This window comes from Anguilla anguilla, chromosome 12 (assembly GCF_013347855.1).
Source record: "Anguilla anguilla isolate fAngAng1 chromosome 12, fAngAng1.pri, whole genome shotgun sequence".
NCBI lineage: Eukaryota > Metazoa > Chordata > Actinopteri > Anguilliformes > Anguillidae > Anguilla > Anguilla anguilla.
In genome coordinates, this window is record NC_049212.1 from 36,220,581 (window position 1) to 36,242,044 (window position 21,464).

The window sequence follows — 21,464 nt, forward strand, 5'->3', positions numbered from 1 at the left end:
CTGAATTGGAAAAGGTTGGCAATTAGTCCCTTGGCAAACAAAGGCCCAGTTCAGAAGAAAGGACCCGTTGAAAAGCGGCAGAGGTGTCAAACACTGCCCCCGCGCCACTCTCCATCGCCCTGAAAGCCAGACCCCAGGCCTCGGCTCTTTCCGTAAACAGCGCCGGCTCTTTCGCGAGCACCTGTGGCGCACCACGGCGATGCGCCACACCCCCCCCCACCCCGCACCGTGCCTCCCCGCCCCCACCCACACCCCCACCACGCCCCCCCCCCCCCCCCCCCCCCCCCCCCTCCTCCGTCAGCCGAAGCTTACCGCCGTTTCCACCTGACCACCGCGACGTTCTGGCCGTTTGACTCCCGCCTCGCCAGAACAAGGGGGCGATTGAGACTAAATCAACAGGCCCTCTTCATGGCTGTGAGGGGGGGGGGGGGGCTGCTGGGGCTGGGGGGGGGCTGCTGGGGAGGGGGGAGGGGGGGCGCTGCAGCCCCCGGGCAGACACAATCGATCGGATTGTACCGCGCCTAGACCAACGGCAAAGATTCGCTCTTTTGTCTCCCAGCTCATGAATATTTAATTGGAGGTCATTTGCCCAAGAAGAAAAAAAAACCAAAACAAAACAAAACAGAAAAAGATTTCTGAGCAGCATTCACCTAAACAAACCCAGAGGATCGCTAGGCAGAGGCTGAGGCAGCTCCGATGCTCCTTCCCGTTCACAAGCTTCATCGTCAGTGGAAATCACAACGACCTTAAAACACTGAAGCGCTCGAGAGCCAACCCCGAGTCTGACGTGTTTGCGATCGCTCTGCAGCCCGGCTGCAGATGAAAAGCATCGTAACGCGATACAGTTCTAGGCCGCGAAAGTGAAGAGATTTCCCAAGCCGAGGTAAAATTTCCCCCAGTCCTCACGTTACACTTTCCATTGTGCTGCAGCTTGACCGATACACTCTCATTCTTCTCCTCCAAATTAGCCCCCCCAACCGCTCTCAGAATCAGTGTCAGGCTTTTATTAGGTTTGTAGCCCATCTCAGACCCCCCCTCAGATGTCAAAGGTGATCATGCCCAAGCGATATCACACCTTTCTCTTTGCTACTCTGCAACACAATATCTGAAATATTATTGGTGAGATAATTATAGTATAAGTGTGGGCCCTGCATATGAATATGAAGGCGGGAGGGGTGTTTCAACAGTGGTCAGACCTACCCAAGCCCCCCCCCCCCCCACCCCCTTTCCCCTCAGCACCAGTTCAGGCACAACACACAGTGCAAGGATTCAACCTTGTCATTTACAGAGAGAAAGAGAGGAGAGAAAGGGGAAGAGATGGAGAGAGTGAGGAGAGAGAGGATGAAAGAAAGGGAGAGAAAGGGGAAGAGATGGAGAGAGTGAGGAGAGAGAGAGAGAGAGAGACAGAGAGTGTGAAAGAGAGAGAGATAAAGAGAATGAAAGAGAGAGAGAGTGTGAAAGTGAGTGAAAGAGAGGGAGAGTGAGAGGAAGAGACAGAGAGAGAGAGTGAATAAGAGACAGAGGGAGAGAGAGTGTGTGTGAAAGAGAGTGACAGAGAGGGAGAGAGAGGAGAAGAGACAGAGAGAGAGAGAGTGTGTGAAAGTGAGTGAAAGAGAGACAGAGAGAGAGAGACAGAGTGTGAAAGAGAGTGACAGAGAGGGAGAGAGAGGAGAAGAGACAGAGAGAGAGAGTGAGAAAGAGAGACAGAGTAGTCCACCGCGCTGGCGCCTTGCTCGGGGGGGCCGGGCACGCCCGTGTGGGGCCGGTCTCTATGGCGACGCGGCGCCCACGTGCGGAGCCCACGCTGTGACCAGCGGCTCCCCTCGGAGACACGTTTCCCGGCAGCGGAGCCCGGGGGCGGGGCTAACGAGGATCCCTCCCGGCCCGGCCGCTACTCCCACCGAACCGGCGCCCCAGGGCTCCCAAAACGCACGCGGGGGGAGGGCGGGGTAAACAACCCCACGTCCGGCCGTCTGAGGACCCTGCGGTACGGGGTGTCATCGGGTGCTGTTCCACCGGCCGGAGCGCTCCGCTCTTGTGGAGCATCTCGGCCCTTTCCTGCGGGATCGGTGGGAATTTTGGAAACGAGCGTGCCCGGTGATTAAAATGCACACACACACACACTCATGTGCTGTTTTTTATTGAGGAGCTGCAGCTTACTGTACTCCGTACGGTCGCAGACAAAAACGCGTGGCAGTGGCGCCTGGCGGGAAACTGCTCACGCGGCCGCGAGGAATGGTGTGGAGTTAGCCGAGGCCGCTGTGGGCCCGGGGCGGGGTTGGGGGGGTGAGTGCGTTGGGGGGGTAGGGGGGGGGTGAGCGCGTGGCTCTCGGTCAGTAAGCAGGTGGCGCACTGGCTTTGGGCTGGTGGCCCGGGTCCCGTCCCGTCCCAGTTCTGATGACAGCTGCTGGGACCCTGCCCCATTCCCACCCCCACCCCGAAAACCCCGCTCGGGCCACAGCCGTGTCCGAAACCCGGCCTCCCGGCTCTTCACAAAGTCAAAGGGGGGGGAGGAGGGGGGCTTTCATGTGGTGCCTGGGGGAGAAGCTGGCATCTAACGCCACTGTCACTCAAAAGTGTGTGAAAGGGCACTGAAAGATGCACAGGCAGATACACAGAATGAAGGACAGGCCATAACATTTCTCACATGAATCAACATGTCACATGATGGTAACTTCCAAAATGTGTCATTCAAATGCACATCTGTGTTGGCCCTGCTGTTAACGGTGGCTGCAACTCACAGAGAGAGTACAGACAAATGATTTTTTTTTTTGCTAGCAGACTTCGCTCAACTATCACCTCCACCCCTCATACAACACAAAGGGGGCACAATCAACACACAAAAAAGACAAGAGCTGAGGTGCCTGCCTTCTGATAATTAAGCTCTCTGTGCTGAGCAGAGAAGTTTTCTCTGCGAAGATTAAAGGAATCTTTTCAGGCCCAAGCAGCACGGGGGGGGGGAGGGGTGGGAGGAATTAATGACCCCGACAGGAAATTCACTTCATTAATCTGATTTATTTGCTCTTTCTTTTTCGGCTAAATCTGCTGGGAGGGTGAGAGCCTGAGTCTGTGCCGATTCGCGACTCGCATCAGGGCGAATGTTTGAGACCGTGCGAGGGGGCCGTAAAAATCGGCCTGACGGGACGACGATAGAGTGAAAATCAACCCCCCCCCCTCCCCCATTTCCCCCCCCCCCATTTCTCCACTCCGTCAGCCAGCGGGGGGGGGGGGGGGGGGGGCGGGGTCCCACGGAAGGGCGAGATGATGACGTGGGCGGAGTCAAAGGGGGCTGACTGTAAGAGGACCCTTCCTGTAATTTACAGCTGCGGAGGGCTCGGGGAGGCTGTAAAGCGATAGCACGCTAAAATAGCGCGTCTGGCAAGCCGAAGAACCCCCCCCCCCCCCCCCAGCGGACTTTCAATAACCGCCCTCCTCCGCAAATGTGTGTTCTGCAATAATTCATAATCTAATAATTCTGTTCCAGAGCCTTGCGCTCTGTATTTTGTTTTTGGGTCTTTTTTTTCAAGGTGCATGAGAACATTTTCAAAGTCACACGTCTTTGTCAGAAACTGAATATGAAGTGGGCACACACACACACACATACACACACACACTTCTTCTGATTTGAGGCCAGGCCAGGAATAAAACATTTTTTTAAAAACAATGACAGTGAAATGTTCCGCCTGTTGTAAAGAAGCTCTTCAGAGGGCTCACAGTTTTAGCTTTTTTTTTTTTTCTTTTTTTTTGTTAACGTGCAGAACATGCACAGACATGCACGGGATCCCAGGTTCTTCCTCCTCCTCCTCCCTCTCAGGTTCGCAGATTTGCAGAGTCTTAACAGCACCTGAGGCCACACCGCCGCCCTAGCGCTTCCCCCCCCCACCCACAGAGAAGCCCCCCCCCCCCCCCCGCCCCCCGCAGGGCCCAATCCACAGCCACGCGTAGCGTAGCTTAGCGGCTGTGCACCGTAAACATCCCGCAGCCAGATTACGGGCCCCCCCCCACCCCCACGCACGCCCACCTCTCCCCCTAAACCCGAAAACCAAAACCAGGGAGCGTCGCTCACACCTGCTCCAGCCGTCGTCCTCCAGAAAGGACACGTTCCCCGTTGCGAAATCTGTCGGCGGCTCGGGCCCCCCTCTGACGCACGGCGGGAAGCGAGGGCCGCGCGCGGCTCCTCACGCCCCGTCCCCGTCCCCGTCCCCGTCCCGCCATCGACCAGCTCATTCGCGAGGCGTTTGGCCCGGTATGCGGCTAGGGTACGTTTAGGAGGGCGCTCCCTAAACCTGCTCCTCATTTGGTTCTGCAGTCAAATGCTGCAGTCAGGTGCGTGTCAGACTGTAGCCTCCCGCACACCCAACACTGACGACGACTTTGCAAATGAGTGCTCAGTATAATACACGAGGGTATATCTCGGGTCATTTTGACTTAAACAAGAATTTAATGACAGCCAAATATGTCTCTTTTAACCTACATCAGTGATCCCGTTTCTTTTGTTTGTTTTTGACATTCTGCCCGCCCTTATGTATGTTTCCAGGGGCATAGCAGAGAGGGCTACAGGTACAGACGGGGCCACAGAACAGAAAGAGGCCATCATGGGGGCATCAAACTCCCGGCTATACGGGGGGAGGGGTTTGGCCATTGAGCAAGAGTCAGCTGCACCACACAGTCTCCTGCTATCAACACAACTGCACTGAGAGCCACCCAATGGGTCCCATCAGTGTTCAAACTAAACTAAGCTAAACTTTTGGGTGACCGGATAAATCATGAAGTGCACAATTAAACACAGCTGAAATATCCCATGATCACCCAGGAGAAGCTCGTAGGGGTTTCTGTGCCTTTCCCAGCGTACGCGGCGACAGCTTCGGCTTCTTTCCCAATGCCATCAGAGCTGCCAGAGACTTTAAGACACACACACACAAGCACACACACACGCGCGCGCACACACACACACAATAAAGGTAATTGCTTCCCCTATTGATTAAGGGCCCCATGCCTCTCTCTGATCTGTAAAGAAGAATTTCTCCTCCGTCCACTTAAGTCTGCGTTTCTCCTAATGGAATTAAGGCGTCGGCACGGAGCGGGGCGGGGGGGTGTGCATTAAATCAGCCGTCCGCAGGAGCTGAGTCAATAACGGCCTGAGTCGGGCGGCTACCCACAATGCTGTGCGCCTTCTGCTGTCCCGCACATGACGCTAATCTGCACCCAGCTGCCGGGTCCCATTCCGTGGTGGGGAGGTGTCGAAGAATGTCACCCCGGTCGAGCCCCTCGCAGGGGGGCCTCAAATTAATCTGTGAGGTGCAGGCCCGCCCCTTTGCAAGGCCCTTTAGACCTCAATCAAAACGAGCGCATCGCCCTTCACTCCAGAAACGGACTCCGTTTCCAATACCCGTCTCGGTCGTTTGAGAGCGCGTGCTTCTCCCCCCCCGATCATGTGACTCGGGCAAGGGCGAACACGCCCCGAGTCACATGTACTTCGGCAGTGACAAAAGGGATCCGCGCCTCGGTCCCGGGACGGCCTCCGAGCGCCGAGCTCCAGCGGATCTGGCACCGAACGAAACGCTGCTAAGCAGAAGAGCAAGAAGGAGGAGAAAGAAAAAATCCGTTCTGACACAGCGAACTGTGCACCTGTTCCCACCGTCCCACAGATCCCCCGGCCCTGGCCCCCGGCCCACTTTCCCCTCTGCAGCGTGCTGCTGACACGACCTCCGCCCCTCCCCCCACCTCCCCCCACCCCCCCCCCCCCCCCCACCCCCGAAGGTGCTCTTTTTTCGGCTGTAGCTCGTATCAGACGCCAGTTTGCAACAGCACCCCGTTCTCATGACTCTGGAGGTCCTCTCTATAGTTCAGAAGGGCCGTGGGCTCCAAATAGCGGACGGGACTGTGCTGCTGTCCACTCTCATTCCAGTTCTTATAACAGCAGTGGTGCCATCGAAACAGCACAAACACACCCGAGCTGCCCGACCCTGCTCCTGGGGCTCTACCGTCCGGTAGGTTTTCAGTTCAACTCAAGATCTAGCTGTTGAGTGGGGTGTGCTTCGTTACAGTTGAACTGAAAACCTGCTGGACAGTAGATTTCCTACTTGGGGCAACCCTGGAATGTTCAGTCATAATGAGAATTTGGAGAGCGATATTTGAAATGACAAGGCGGTGAACAGTACACAGGCTGAACTGGACCGTTTATCAGGTTAAAAACATCTTTTTTTGGAAAAAAAAGTTCACTGAACCGCGAGAAGGGTGTAGGAAACAAGATTTCCGCATTTTTTCGGAAAACCCCGCCAGCTCGCCAGCCCCCTCCCCCTTTCTCTCCCTCCCTCCCTCTCCCTCTCTCCCTCCCTCTCCCCCTCTCTCTCTCTCCCTCCCCCTCTCTCTCCCTCTCTCCCCCTCCCCCTCTCTCCCTCCCCCCGTCCCTCTCTCTCACTCACCAGCGGCTCGGCCATGATGACGCGGATCTTGCGCTCGCAGGCCGCGGTGAAGTTGGCGAAGAGGCTCTTGAGCACGTACTCGCCCGGCTTGCTCTCGGGGTCCACGCTGACGGACATGGCGGCGGGGGGGCCCTTCTCTCCCGGCGCGCTGCTGACGGGGGCGATGGGGGGCTTGCTGTATCCGTTACCCACCGGCGATGCTGTGGGAGGGGGGCAGAGGTGGCCGTTAGATTCACATGCAGAAATTCGGGGTACTGTATATACTGTACAACCATAATCCGTCCTGTCGCTCGGTCTTATCTGTTCTAATTGTAGGTCCCTTTGGATAAAAGCGTCTGCCAGATAAATGCAATGTAATGCCATCCTTAGGAAATACAACAGAGACACAGGCCACGCCTGTTTGATAGTCCAACCACTCGATAGGGCACCTTTTTGATTGATCAGTGAAGCCTCCACACAAGGCCATTAAATACAGAAACCAACAGTTGCTTTCATTTTTAAATCAAAACTTTGATTTGATTTCAGGTTGACAGAATCCAGGCCATTGTTACTGTAACTAACTGGCCCCAAAAACCCCCCCCCCCCCCCCCCCAGGGAACAGCCATGGATCCTCACAAAAAACTCCCTTCTAACAACTTTTTTCATTTTTTCAATCACAAATCAAGGACAATGACATGAACTACTGTACTTATGGGTCTATTTATTCCCATCTCCCCTTGCTTTCTTACACAACACCCCCTTGCAAGACCTGGGTTAAGTATGCATTTAGATTTATTAGGCACCCTTTAGATCTCAGTAAAACTCTCCTTCAAATATCTGAGGATTGTCAGCAATGTGTGTTATTAATAAAAAACCTCCAACCACATTAGTGAAGATGACGAGAATAGGTTTCTCTTCTAAAACTGTCAGAAATATGCAGGAATGTTACTTAGGAGTAGCCCTAAAGTGTCTAGAATAATCTATTAAAAATGATACTTTTGCCCAGGTCTGCCCCTTTGCTGACAGACATTTTCTGCCACAAGACTATAAAAATTTTCCTAGAAATAGTTAAGCTGACCCAGTCACTGAATTGAAAACACCCTGGCCAGCAGCTGGTGTTTTCATTTTGTGATGAAGATGTCTCTGCCCTTTCAGAGAGAGAGAGAGAGAGAGAGAGATATAAAAAAAATCCCTGTCATGTGACCAGGGTTCACCCAGTATTATGAGGTCGCTGTGTCTAATTCCTTTGTGTGCTCCTGTCTGGACCACAAAATGAGAAGCTATAAAAAATAAAAACCACAACAAGTGCATTAGATCAGACTGAGGGAGAACTGTCTGTGTTCCCCCAAGGATCAGTGAAATGCATCGCAGACCTCCCAGCTCCTGTCAGGGTCACCAGACCCTTGGAAAGAGAGTGTGTGTGTGTGTGTGTGTGTGTGTGTGCACTATAGGCTGCTGAGCCTGCATCAGCTGAACTGGACCTGTTCCTACTGCTCTACACTGGATCAGCAGCAGTGGACAGTGCGCCAGGGACTGAATCTGTACAGAGGCCGTTACGTTTGACAGGAGGAATGTCCGTGCGTCTGTGGGTCAGCGAGCTGATCATGCTGTATGTGTCGGGCTACTGGTCCCGTCTCTCCGCCTTAGCAGTCACACGTTTAGCATATAACTGTAGCATGTGCCCTCTCCCATTCCTGCACTCCTCCACCCCCTAACCGTCCCCATTCTCTGCACTTTACTGCAGCAGCCTCAGGCAAAGACCCCCAAAAGTGCAATAAAGGTCCACCCATGTCCAACAGCACAACCTGTAGCACACAAGCACACACACGTGTGCACACACACGCACGCACGTGCACACTCACGCAAGCGCACACACACACGTAAGCATGCAAGCACATGGCCGCACGCACACACACGCGCGCACACACAAAAACACACACACAATGCTTCTACATATTGGTGCCCCGTATACTGCTGATTTTCTTTTGTTCCAGTTCTCTGGTTATTCAGCCTTGTGTGAGTGATCAGCTGAACACACAATATAAGCACTTATCCGCTATAAAACTGTGAGTAAATTCTTCAGTTTTATGTCCTTTTAAAGATAATATTTTTTTCTTAATTTTTGTTTACCTTTTATTATTCTCCACACACTCGATGACCTGTTTTTGAATTAAATGCATTAATTCCTTCCATTACTTCTTCTGGACTCCATTGAACAAATTACTCTAAATCAAATAATCAATAAGGCCCAAATGCCTGCATTTACTGGCTACTTTCTTAACGAGGCTGGAGTAAGTACAGCCTGATTTAGTAACACGAACACTTCGGTCGATACAGAATGTGCCCGATCAAATTAACACTTTTCCTGAAACCCATCTCTGTAACAAGTGCCAGTCATTGATGAAACACGAATCAGTCAGATGCAGATAAACAGCCAATTAGAACTAATTAATTCACTGCTGCCCATAATAAATCTGAGAAACTAGGGCACAGTGACCATACCGTTACTCCACTTTTGGCCCCTTCCCAGTAAAACATAATAATAGAGTTTAGTTAGCTTATCCTGGCATAATTTTATTAATGCTGACAGAAATAATATCAGTTGTTCAATGTTTACAGAATAAAATGGCAGGGTCTTGTTTGCTTTGGTGAAGGGCAACATCTTTGGTTTGGAGCTCTTGGTCTCTATTTTTAAAAATGTATTTTATCAAACACAATTGTCATTATTTGCTTTCATAAGTGTTTGGCTTTTGGTCAGGTCTTATGTTTGATTTAAGATTACATATGATTGTATTTGTTGACTGTCGACTGTATTTGTTTGATTGTATTAGTTAGGCCAGGATCATTCCACAATTTACAAGTACATATAGTAGCAAATTGGTTCTTTAACAATGCCTTGATTTCTACCAAGGTATTGATCCCACTGTTGATGATTCAGTCATCATATTGCTGACATTGAAAGAAAAGAAAATGACTGAAAAAGTGGTTAGAAGTGAGGTTTCCATGCGGATCCACAGCTGTTCCCTGGGGGGTGTGAGGGATGCCCTAGTTTGGGGAGTTTAAACCCCCCTCACGTCTTCAGAATATAAAAGTTTTCCCCCTTTCTAAGCCAGTTGGTTCATGGTCTAAATTAAAATGAACCTTTGGCCATACTTTTGATTTCAAAAAGCAATTGTTACTTTCTGTCTACACTCATGTTGTTTAGAGACTTTAGCAATCACTAAAAATGTACTTGGCAAACTGTTTTTGGACACCAAAGCTAAAGTTAAAAGCAGACAGCTGTTGATTGTAATCCCGAAAAACACTGGTCGGCGAGACAATTTTAGTGACTGTCAGAGTCGCAAAGCAACGTTAGTGAAAACAGAAACTGATATTTAGACTTCATTGTGATTGTATTGTAAAGACAAACTTTGATTAAACACAAACAAAAGATACATTTTAATTCAATAAATTTTACGTGAGCTTTGGTTTGCTGTTTCCGAGCTATGTTATTTTCTCCATTTGCGGTTTAAACAAACAGAAACCACATTATGACCAAAGCACTGGCTGGAATGTTTACCATATAATGCTGCAATGAAGATCCTAGCAAACATACGACAAAGCGAACCCAAAAGCGACGAAGATAGCCAACGTTAAAAAAAGGCGAACCCAAAAAGCTTGGCCCAACTAGGCTCCATTTTAATCCAGGCTCCATTTTAAAAAAATGCACCCCCATTTCATCACCCTTCAGTCAGTTCCCAGGGGGGGGGGGCTCCTCCAGAGAGTTTTTATAAACGGAATCGCCGTTTTTGGACGGTCCCTCATTGCGATCCCAACAACAACAGCAGCAGCAGCAGCAGCAGCAACAGCAGCAGCAGCAGCCGCGGCCATAACAACGGCCTCTTTTCAAACCGACGGCCCACAATCCCCTGGGAGGGAGAGAGAGAGAGAGAGAGAGATGGGGAGATCTCCCTGCTGACGCCCTGTGGGCACACAATTAGGCCTGCATAATGACAAGCGCATCCTCACCCGGGTCCCTCAGGAAGCCGTCGGCACACAGGCCTAAACATTTGTAAAAAACGAGCATCGGCTCAACCCGAAAACCTCACAGCTAGGGCGGCCGGTGTGGTCACCTCTGGTCCCGGAAGGCACAAGCCCCCCCCCCCCCCGTAGAAAAACCGCCAAAACTGCTGAGACACAGAAAGTGTTTGGCCAGCATCGCCCGAAACCGAGACCATCGACCCCGTTCAGTAACAGCGCTGTGGATGTCTCTGTGAAAACACACAGCCTGATCTGCTACAGCTAACCCTCACAGCCACAGCCCACACTCACAGCGCTTTCCTGCACACCTGCCCACCTGCACATGTGACAGAGGACGCCAAATTATAAGAGAAACCAAAAATGTGATGAGTTTTTATTTTATTTTTAATCCTGAAAGCAGCTCAGAACCCACAGCCTCCCGGTCTGAAAACCCCGTAAAACTAGCCTGCCTTTAACGCTAAAATGGCCGACACCGTAAATAATAATAAACACCGCGCTTGGGTAACGAGGGATCAGCGTAAAAGACGCAGCTTTTTTACTTAAAAGGTCAAAGGTGTGACATTGCAGCGGCGTGAAAACGCTCCCGTCGAGAAACAAGCACATCAACAGCCTTTCAGCGCTAATGGCCCGGCTACGGCACTGAAACCTACAGGCTAGAAACGATCTGGGCGAAGAAATAACAGGTCAGCTGGCAGCATGGGATTAAACCACTCAAGAAATCATAAAACATTTTTTTAAAAAGCGAACGGCTCCTACAGGCTTCTTTAAATACCCGCGGAGTCAACAAATCCAGTTTACGTTCACATGGGGAAGGCTATCTGCAGCTCAGTACGAAAGAAATGCTGTCTTTGGCTTGTCCATATAAATAAAACGACCAGGCATTATTTAATCACATTGAAATTCCTGCTCAGAGGCACAACCAGCGAAGCAGTACACAGCAACAAGAAATAAATAAATATTAACATTAATAATAATAAACCCAAAAACACAGCTTTTTTGAGACGGACAGGCCTGGGAAACGTTCCCCCCCCATTAGAGTGAAACTAGAGGTGCAAACGCACAGCACATATCCCACACAGCAGGACGCCCAGCGCCGGCCCGGGGGGTGGGGGTGGGGGTGCGGCAGGCAGGCAGGGTGGCAGGGGTCCTGTTCCAGAATGCAAGGCCTGAGCCGGGGAGCTCAGGGCGGGGCCAGGGGAGAGGGGAGAGGGGCCGGACGGCGTCCCGCGTACCTTCTCTACCGCTGCCCTCCAGCCCAAACCAAACCGCCCCCCAACTCCCGGAAAAAACCCAAATCCAACCAGAACGGCACATTTCAATCTCCCCGGCATGGAATTCCCAGCTTGCGTTCCAACCCCCCCGGGGCCGCCTTAGCCCGCTTCGAACCAGCAGTGGGGTGGGGGGGGGTGTCCATAGCTCCGGTCCTGCCCGAATCGGGCCACCTACCTAGCCCCTTAATGAAGCTGATGACGCTGGCCTTGCTCCAGCACACCGCCGTCCCTTCCATGGCGAGGTTGGGGGGTGGGGGGGGTAGCGGGGGGGGAGGGGGAAGCTCGACGATATCCGGGGATTGTCCGAGGAAAAAAAGAAAAAAGACGGCACACAAAACTACTCCTCTTCCTCCATAGCGCCCGTCCGCTGCAGGTCCTGTGGCTCCTTCTTCTTCTTCAGGGGCTCCTGCCCCATGGCGCAGGTCGTCGGGGGGGAGGAGGGGGGAGGGGGAGGGGAGAGAGGGGGGTGTTTTTGAGGATTTTTCAGCCTGCGCGAGCGCTTCCTTCTCCCGCGGCTCTCTCCTGCCTTGTGATCGCCCCGCTGCCTTCCAAGAGTGAAGGTCAGGCAGGAATTTTTAGCTGAGGCACAGCGGAGAGTGACGAGGTCCAACATCGCGCGGTGGCATAGTTCAGCTGCTATATTTATCTCTGGGTACACACTATACTGACAGATTAGCCTCCCCGCCGCCACCCCCCCTCCCATACACACACTCCACCCCCCCACCAACCACCAACGCCCCCCTGTGTGTGCAGAGAGTGTGAGGTGCAGACCACCAGGGTGTAATCACCCACCTACATGATGGGGGGAGGGCAGGGGCGAGGACGGGGGGCGAGGGGGGGGTCAATCAGTTTTGAAGGACACTTGTGGGGGGGTTTCCCCGCGGCGGATATCTCGCCGTACCGCCGTCCCGTACCACTGCGGCCAACGCCGGGACCCGAACCCGAGCTCAGATACCCAGCATTCCAGCGCCGAAACGCAAAACCCAAACCAGACGAGGCCGCGACACTACCTCTGTGCAAACACGACTCCCAGAATGACGGGGGGGAGGGTGGGGGGAGGAACAAAAAACACATCTTAAATTATATTCTCAGTATTTCAGTGACCCACATCACAATCGAGCGGGGTGCTTATAATCGAGGTGGAATGTAAATAAGTCCACCTAGGAGGAGTGTCGGCCATTTTCCCTTTGGAGCACGCATTTGTGAAGCGTGGGGTGGATCTCAAGAGGAAGGGCCGTTGTTTTGATATGCTGGGAAAAGTACAGCTTAGAATCCGAGCTGTACTGTAAATCCAAGACAGGACATATACACCTCGGGATTTCTCCATGAATAGTAAGCTTTGCTAAATTAGGCTTTGAAGTCTCGAAGCACAAACTGCAAAGGGCCAGAAACACAGGACACAGCCGCTGTTGCTATGCAATAGAAACCATGATTTTTTTTTTTTTTTTTTTTTTTTTTTTTTTTTAGCAATAAAGCGCTAGAAACATGTTCAAGCCTTGCGCCGGGTTTACAGCAATGCTGATCAGCACGCACAGCGCCACGCTTCCGTGTGACCGTGACTGTGAGAATTACAACTCTGGCTTCTTTTGACCGCAGGAAAGATGACCACAGGACCGCTGTCGGGGGAATGCCAGTTCGGCTTCCGCAGAGCAGCTGACGTCACGAACGCGCACGCACTTCCAGGGCGAAGGTTCCGGAACTTTCGAACGGGACCCGCGGGAGGACTAGGGGCCTGCCAAAGACTCGCGGCGAGGCACAGCGTCTTCCAAGAGCCACCTTTTTTTTTTTTTGGTCCGAAACGATGAAAAAAAACAGAGAGAAACCAAACGAGCATGCACACACGCTCGCACGAGGAGAACACGTCCTTACACACGCAATCCCGAGCACGCGCTCAAATCAGCAAAAGAAAACAGAGCAAACAAAGGAACGATGGGCTACCGCTTTACTCTCTGAGCTTCGACACATCTACAATCTCAAGCGGATGGGATTTCCCCCCAGGTTCACGTCCAGCTGAGAAAAAACCGTTGCCACGGCAACGCTGAAACGGGCCTATGCAGTTACTTCCTGGATCGTTCGCGACGCAGGGGAGAGCGAGCGCGGGCCCGCACTGCGCGCGGGCAATGCGGAGCGCACGTCCGGCCAGGCTCCGAGCCGTGGAAGGAAGCTGAGAAGAAGAGAGGAGCACGAAGCAGGGGGTGGGGGGGGGGGGGGTGGGGGGGTGGTTGGGGGTGGGGTAGGGGGCGGGTGGGGGTGGGGGGCGGGCTGCATGGGGGAGGGGAGGGGGGGGGTCGGCGTGAGCTGGAGGCGCAGGGTGCCGGATTAAGCCTGCGGGCGCTACATGTGACTCGGCAAACAAGAGGCTAGCGAAGGAACACGGAGCATTACATCATTGGTACGCTGAGAGGCCTGTGAGCACGATGTGCGTTCCCCGGAGGACAACGCGGGCGGAATAACAACGCCTCTGTCTCCCTCCATCCCTCATCCCGCTCTCCCTCCCACACTCCCCCTCACACAGCCATCCCCGTCCTGCTCTCCCTCCCACACTCCCCCTCACACAGCCACCCCCGTCCTGCTCTCCCTCCCACACTCCCCCTCACACAGCCATCCCCGTCCTGCTCTCCCTCCCACACTCCCCCTCACACAGCCACCCCCGTCCTGCTCTCCCTCCCACACTCCCCCTCACACAGCCATCCCCGTCCTGCTCTCCCTCCCACACTCCCCCTCACACAGCCATCCCCGTCCTGCTCTCCCTCCCACACTCCCCCTCACACAGCCATCCCCATCCCGCTCTCCCTCCCACACTCCCCCTTACACAGCCATCCCCATCCCGCTCTCCCTCTCACACTCCCCCTCACACAGCAAGCAGGAAAACAACACAAACAAGCGCACGCACATGCAGGCGTACACACAAACAAGCCTGCACGCACACACACGTACATACACAGGCATACACACAAACAAGCCTGCACACACACACATGTACATATACACGCATACACACAAACAAGTTTGTGCACACACATTTGTACATACTGACATGCACACGCACACACATACACACATGCATCATAAATGCTTTTAATAGTGGTGCCACAAGGTCAGGTCTCCCTGGCAGGAGAGACTCTTTATCTCAATGGGGCTTTCCTGGTCTAATAAAGCTTAGAATTATGATTCTTCACCAGCCATGGGAAACACCAGCGTCTTCCAAGTCTGTCTGAACAGACCGGGCTCACATTCTTTTCCCACAAAAAAAAAAGAACAATACTATTTTTGGAATAAGGAAAAAAAACAAAAACACAGCAGGCCTATTTGTTTAAACCCAAACTATTTGGGGGTAATTCAGAAGCCTGCTCGCTGATACACAGTACACATGTCTGAAGATGCAGGCCGTAGGCTCTGGGAACCGATGAGACACGGTCAAGCAAAAGAAAATAAAAGGCTCACAAAAAAAAAAAGAAATGTTTAACCCAACCAGGTATCCATCGGCTCTGTCGATCTGGTTTGACAGCACTGACAGCATTCAGCAGTTCCCCCATAATTCCCCCAAACGTGGATCCAGTCCACTTCCTCTTACTCCTTCAGTTTAATTTATAAGACCTGCGTGTGTCTGATGTGAATGGGAAGGCAGGCAGCGGCCTGTCTGACGCAGCCGTCAGCGGCCTGTCTGACGGCTACTGTCCCCGAATCTCTACATCGCAAAGGATGGGGAAACGGTGCCAAAGAAGCATCAGCCAAGTCTGTCTGAGATCAGTCCCATGGCCAACGAGAGAGAGAGCGCTGGCGGCACCAACACCAACACAACCTAAACGAAAAAAAACAAAAGAAGAAGAACCCAAAAGCTGTGCCCCAGGAGTGCGTGTGAGGGCCTGCGCAGGCCTGCGCAGGTGAGCTCAGCCTTGGCTGCGCAGGTGAGCTCAGCCTTGGCTGCTCAGTCCCTGGTGAGTGACAGGCCTTACGGGAGCCTTCAGTGGTGAAGGGTTCCAGTGGGAAGTATGGTGGCTATGAGGGAGCCGCCAGACGCCCTGACCTGCCCGGCCCTGCCCCGCCCGGCCCTGCCCGCCCCGCCCCGCTCGACTCTGCCCCGAGTCCCGCTCCTGGCGGGACGGCCGCCGGCGCCTCGTTAGCGCCTAACCTCTCGCCCCGTCCCCCCCCCCGGGAACGGGACGGGCCACAAGCGCGTCCCCTTCGGACGCAGCGCAGCACAGGAGGACGCGGTCGGGCCGGCCTGTGCTTCTGCAAAACCCCTGTGTCCTGAGAGACGAGGCTCAGGCTGTGCTCCAGGTCACACAGGCTGGAAAGACCGCGTGACACTGCGCTGGCCCATGTTCCCTCCCCCCCCCCCGAACGGAAACCAAGGGGTGTGCGGACGACTGCAGGCCGAAACCGCCATCTTCTGCAGCCAATCGGGGGTCTCCTCCTGTGCCGCAGGGGGCGAAATGGCGCAACACCCGCAGCCGAACGTGTGACACGTTTAAATAGTCTGACATCATGCTGAAAAGACTAGAGCAAGGAGAAAGAGAGAGAGAAAGTGAGAAACAGAGAGAGAGAGAGAGAGAGAAGGCACCAGCACCAGTGCTATCTTGCTTCCTTGTCGAATCAGGTGGACAGGGGACTGGCAGGGAGGGGCTGTTTAAATACAGGGGATTTTGTACGTCGTTTGACAGGAAGCTGAAGTCCTTAAAACAGACTGCCACACAGACAGGCTGATGATGCCGTGGTGGGACAGGGGTGGGGGGGGGACAATGTTACCTGTAGTACCCTTTCCCCATTCCCCAAACCGCATTATCTGGTTAAACGAATGAAAGCCCCGTGAAACGCCTATTCTCCCAAAAACTCTGACGGAGAAGCCGATTGGCTGAGAAGAGGCGCTTCTTTGGAGTGCGTCTAGCGAGTGCGAAAGGAGAACAAGAGCGTGACGCGTGGGCGGGGCAAAGCGCTTTTCTGCGCCGCTCGGCCCTCTGGGATCAGCTGACCGAGTCCCCCAGGGGCCCCGCGGGCTTGTGCTATCGATTACCTGCAGAGCTCACCTGACGAGCGGCTAGAACAACGCCGCGTGCGTCCGCTGTCTCATGCGCACAAGCCAAAACAACAAACAGAACAAAACCGCGCGTGACAGCACCTGCCTATAATAGAATAAAGGTCAAAGAGTCATACAGACTGGGTTGCTGGATACCACTTCGAATTTATCTCAATATTAACAGCAGTTCTTTGTCATAACAACAAGCAGAGGGTGAAATATTTTATGAGGTGATGACCTGAATGCCTTTGGGCTGATTATGAACAGTGATGAGATGGAAAATCAGATAATACCGCATGAAAACTGGAGAAATGAAAAATGAGGCTACAAAAATCTGTGCAGAAAGTACCTGCTTTTCCCTCCACTGTATCAAATCCATTAAATAACGCACATTTCCCTCTTTCCCTGTGCTTCCTGCTCACGCGGAAGGGAGGTCATGAGTCCTGAACACTGGTTGCCTTGGCGGGGTTGCTCCTGAGAAACCCCCCCCCCAAACTCCCCCCGTCCTGGCCGGGTGTGAAAGAGCAGCACGCCTCGCCGTCCCGCTCCCCTCCGAACGCTCATAAAAGAGGGATTATGACATCACGTAAACACGGCGGGCCGGGAGCCAGGCAGGCGGCCGAAGGGCAGGGCTGCGTGCCGCCCCGCGGGTGAGCGAGCCCAAAACCTCCGCTAATCCCATTACTGCCCCCCCCCCTCGCCCCCCTCGCCCGCCTCGTCCCGCGCGCGGCCGCCGCTACTTAAAATCTATCGCCCTCAGAGGGAGCACACACAGCGGGGAACCAGACAGAGCGAGGGAGAGAGAGAGAGAGAGAGAGAGAGAGCGAGGGAGAGAGGAGCAGAGAGAGAGAGGGAGAGAGACACAGAGAGGAGCAGAGAGAGAGGGAGAGACACAGAGAGGGGCAGAGAGAGGGAGGGAGAGACGGAGAGAGGCAAGAGGGGCAGAGAGAGAGAGAGGGAGAGAGACACAGAGAGGAGCAGAGAGAGAGAGGGAGAGAGACACAGAGAGGGGCAGAGAGAGAGGGAGAGAGAGAGGGAGAGAGACACAGAGAGGGGCAGAGAGACACAGAGAGGGGCAGAGAGAGAGGGAGAGAGACACAGAGAGGAGTAGAGAGAGAGGGAGAGACACAGAGAGGGGCAGAGAGAGGGAGGGAGAGAGAGAGAGAGAGAGAGAGAGAGAGAGAGAGACACAGAGAGGGGCAGAGAGAGAGGGAGAGAGAGAGAGAGAGAGAGAGAGAGGGAGAGAGAGAATACCAGTCCGCGCCGTTTCTGAGAACACGTGCGGGACAACAACACAGCGAGCGGCGGTCCGTGCGGTACGCGTGACCTAGCCGTGGCGGCGGCGGCGGCTCCGTGCCTGCCCGCGCGTGGCTCCCCCCGCGGGCTGCTCAGTACTCACCGCTGCTCCACGACTTGAGCAGGGATTTGATGCTGATCTCAAAGAACCCCGAGTCCTGCTGGCTGGCCATGTCTGCGGACGGCGGCGAGGCTGCCACGGCAACTGCGACTGCGTCCCCCGGCAACCAGGACGCGGGCGGGCAGGCGGAGCCCGCTGTCGCCTCCCGAGCGACGCGGACGGCGGCTGTGACGAGGAGGAGAGAACGAGCAGCCTCCGCTCTCCCTCCCTCTTCCTCCTCCTCCCGTTCCCCTGGCTGTCAGCCCTCTTCTCGCTCGCTCCGTTCCTCTCTGTTTTGCCGTCTCTTCCTCTCCGTTCGTCTCACACGCTCCCTCTCTGTTCCTCTCTCGCGCTCTATCTATCTCTCTCTCTGTTTCTCTTTCGCTCTCTCCTCCTCTGTGGCCCCCCCTCCCATCCTCTTGCCCCCCCCCCTCCAGAAAAGCCGCGGCAGCCAGTGGGCGGAATCGAGCGGTGCCTTTAAATAACTGCACAGAGGCTGCGAGCGCAGGAGCCGATCCTCTTAGCGACGGGCGCGTAATAATAGCCGCCATTTGTCCCAGCGGGGGACCTGAGCCCCACAGCCCCCGTTCAGCGCGCCTCTGTCCCCGGGCCGTCCGCCAAACCCGCCGGGACCCGGAGGGGGCTGGGACGGGAGCGGGGCCGGGAGAGAGGTCAGGTAAGAGGGAGGTGGGGTGGGTTAGAGGGAGCTGGGCTGAGTTAGAGGGAGCTCGGCTGGGTTAGAGGGAGCTTGGCTGGGTTAGAGGGAGCTGGGCTGGGTTAGAGGGAGCTGGGCTGGGTTAGAGGGAGCTGGGCTGGGTTAGAGGGAGCTGGGCTGGGTGAGAGGGAGCTGGGCTGGGTTAGAGGGAGCTGGGCTGGGTTAGAGGGAGCTTGGCTGGGTTAGAGGGAGCTCGGCTGTGTTAAAGGGAGCTGGGCTGGGTTAGAGGGAGCTGGGCTGGGTTAGAGGGAGCTGGGCTGGGTTAGAGGGAGCTGGGCTGGGTTAGAGGGAGCTGGGCTGGGTTAGAGGGAGCTTGGCTGGGTAAGAGGGAGTTTGGTTGGGTAAGAGGGAGCTAGGCTGGGTAAGAGGGAGCTGGGCTGGGTAAGAGGGAGCTGGGCTGGGTAAGAGGGAGCTGGGCTGGGTTAGAGGGAGCTGGGCTGGGTAAGAGGGAGCTGGGCTGGGTAAGAGGGAGCTGGGCTGGGTTAGAGGGAGCTGGGCTGGGTAAGAGGGAGCTGGGCTGGTTTAGAGGGAGCTGGGCTGGGTTAGAGGGAGCTTGGCTGGGTTAGAGGGAGCTTGGCTGGGTAAGAGGGAGCTGGGCTGGGTAAGAGGGAGCTGGGCTGGGTTAGAGGGAGCTGGGCTGGGTTAGAGGGAGCTGGGCTGGGTAAGAGGGAGCTGGGCTGGGTTAGAGGGAGTTTGGCTGGGTTAGAGGGAGCTGGGCTGGGTAAGAGGGAGCTTGGCTGGGTAAGAGGGAGCTGGGCTGGGTTAGAGGGAGCTGGGCTGGGTTAGAGGGAGCTGGGCTGGGTAAGAGGGAGCTGGGCTGGGTTAGAGGGAGCTTGGCTGGGTAAGAGGGAGCTCAGCTGGGTAAGAGGAAGCTGGGCTGGGTTAGAGGGAGCTGGGCTGGGTTAGAGGGAGCTTGGCTGGGTTAGAGGGAACTCGGCTGGGTAAGAGGGAGCTGGGCTGGGTTAGAGGGAACTCGGCTGGGTAAGAGGGAGCTGGGCAAGGTTAGAGGGAGCTGGGCTGGGTTAGAGGGAGCTTGGCTGGGTTAGAGGGAGCTGGGCTGGGTAAGAGGGAGCTGGGCTGGGTAAGAGGGAGCTTGGCTGGGTAAGAGGGAGCTGGGCTGGGTTAGAGGGAGCTGGGCTGGGTAAGAGGGAGCTCAGCTGGGTAAGAGGGAGCTGGGCTGGGTTAGAGGGAGCTGGGCTGGGTTAGAGGGAGCTTGGCTGGGTTAGAGGGAACTCGGCTGGGTAAGAGGGAGCTGGGCTGGGTTAGAGGGAACTCGGCTGGGTAAGAGGGAGCTGGGCAGGGTTAGAGGGAGCTGGGCTGGGTTAGAGGGAGCTTGGCTGGGTTAGAGGGAGCTGGGCTGGGTAAGAGGGAGCTGGGCTGGGTAAGAGGGAGCTTGGCTGGGTAAGAGGGAGCTGGGCTGGGTTAGAGGGAGCTGGGCTGGGTTAGAGGGAGCTGGGCTGGGTTAGAGGGAGCTTGGCTGGGTTAGAGGGAGCTGGGCTGGGTAAGAGGGAGCTTGGCTGGGTAAGAGGGAGCTGGGCTGGGTTAGAGGGAGCTGGGCTGGGTAAGAGTGAGCTGGGCTGGGTTAGAGGGAGCTGGGCTGGGTTAGAGGGAGCTTGGCTGGGTTAGAGGGAGCTGGGCTGGGTAAGAGGGAGCTTGGCTGGGTAAGAGGGAGCTGGGCTGGGTTAGAGGGAGCTGGGCTGGGTAAGAGGGAGCTGGGCTGGGTTAGAGGGAGCTGGGCTGGGTCACAGGCTCGGCTGGGTTAAAGGGAGCTCGGCTGGGTTAGAGGGAGCTGGGCTGGGTTAGAGGGAGCTGGGCTGGGTTAGAGGGAGCTGGGCTGGGTAAGAGGGAGCTCGGCTGGGTCACAGGCTCGGCTGGACCCTGCCATGAAGGTAAGAGCCCGCAGTGTTAAAGCACAGTGTCTGTCACTGAGCATCCTTACGCTCACCCGCAAGGGGCTGGTAATGATAAAGCAGGGCTACTCGCCTGCTACATACTCGCCTGCTACATACTCGCATTCTGCATACTCGCCTGCTACATACTCTCATTCTACATACTCGCCTGCTACCCACTGCCGTCCTGCTGAGCTCGAGGACCAGCGGACCGTGACCGAAAATGTTTCGCTCATCTCCCCAGTGTCATGAAACTAGAATAAAAGGACAGAGGACAATGAAAGAAAGACAGACCGAGAGAGAGAGAGAGATTGACTGCTTCAGACTGAGAAAGAGCAGGAAAGAGTGCAAGACAAAGACAAGACAGACAGAAGTTGGAGAGAGAGAGAGAGACATGAGAGACAGAAGTTAGAGAGAGAGAGAGACAGAGAGAGAGAGGGGGGAGGCGTGTATCATGTGAGAGATGCAGGTACAGTTACTGTACAGGGTGAGCTGACTCGTCAGTGTGGCCTAGAGCACAGTGTTCTGTAACTCAACCGCTCCACTCTGACAGAGTGATCCCGCCCACTGAGCAATCCTGACCAATCACAGGCACTGTTCCCTCCAAACACAGTGGCCTCCTAATCTGCCGAAATGATGACAGCACTCCCGTAACCTGTGATGATATCATGTTTTATCAACAGGAAGTTCACATCCTCCCTGGTGACCTGTCCAGTTAAAGCACTGCAGAGCGCCGCATTTTAGTGTTTGAT

The 21,464-nt window shown here is 54.8% G+C and overlaps 1 protein-coding gene across 10 annotated transcripts in view; it reads right to left on the reverse strand.

Annotated features, from left to right (window-relative positions):
• Positions 1-21,464, reverse strand: part of frya (furry homolog a (Drosophila)) — a 110,812-nt gene that overhangs the window by 69,847 nt on the left and 19,501 nt on the right. For 8 of the 10 annotated variants that reach the window (XM_035384019.1, XM_035384020.1, XM_035384013.1 and 5 more), the window contains exon 2: positions 6,426-6,625. In XM_035384019.1, coding sequence (XP_035239910.1) covers positions 6,426-6,542 — 117 coding nt within the window. In that variant the 5' untranslated portion in view covers positions 6,543-6,625. Of the gene's footprint in view, positions 1-6,425; positions 6,626-11,870; positions 11,951-18,111; positions 18,470-21,464 lie in introns of those variants that run through there. The other 2 variants (XM_035384016.1, XM_035384017.1) reach the window with 2 other exon arrangements.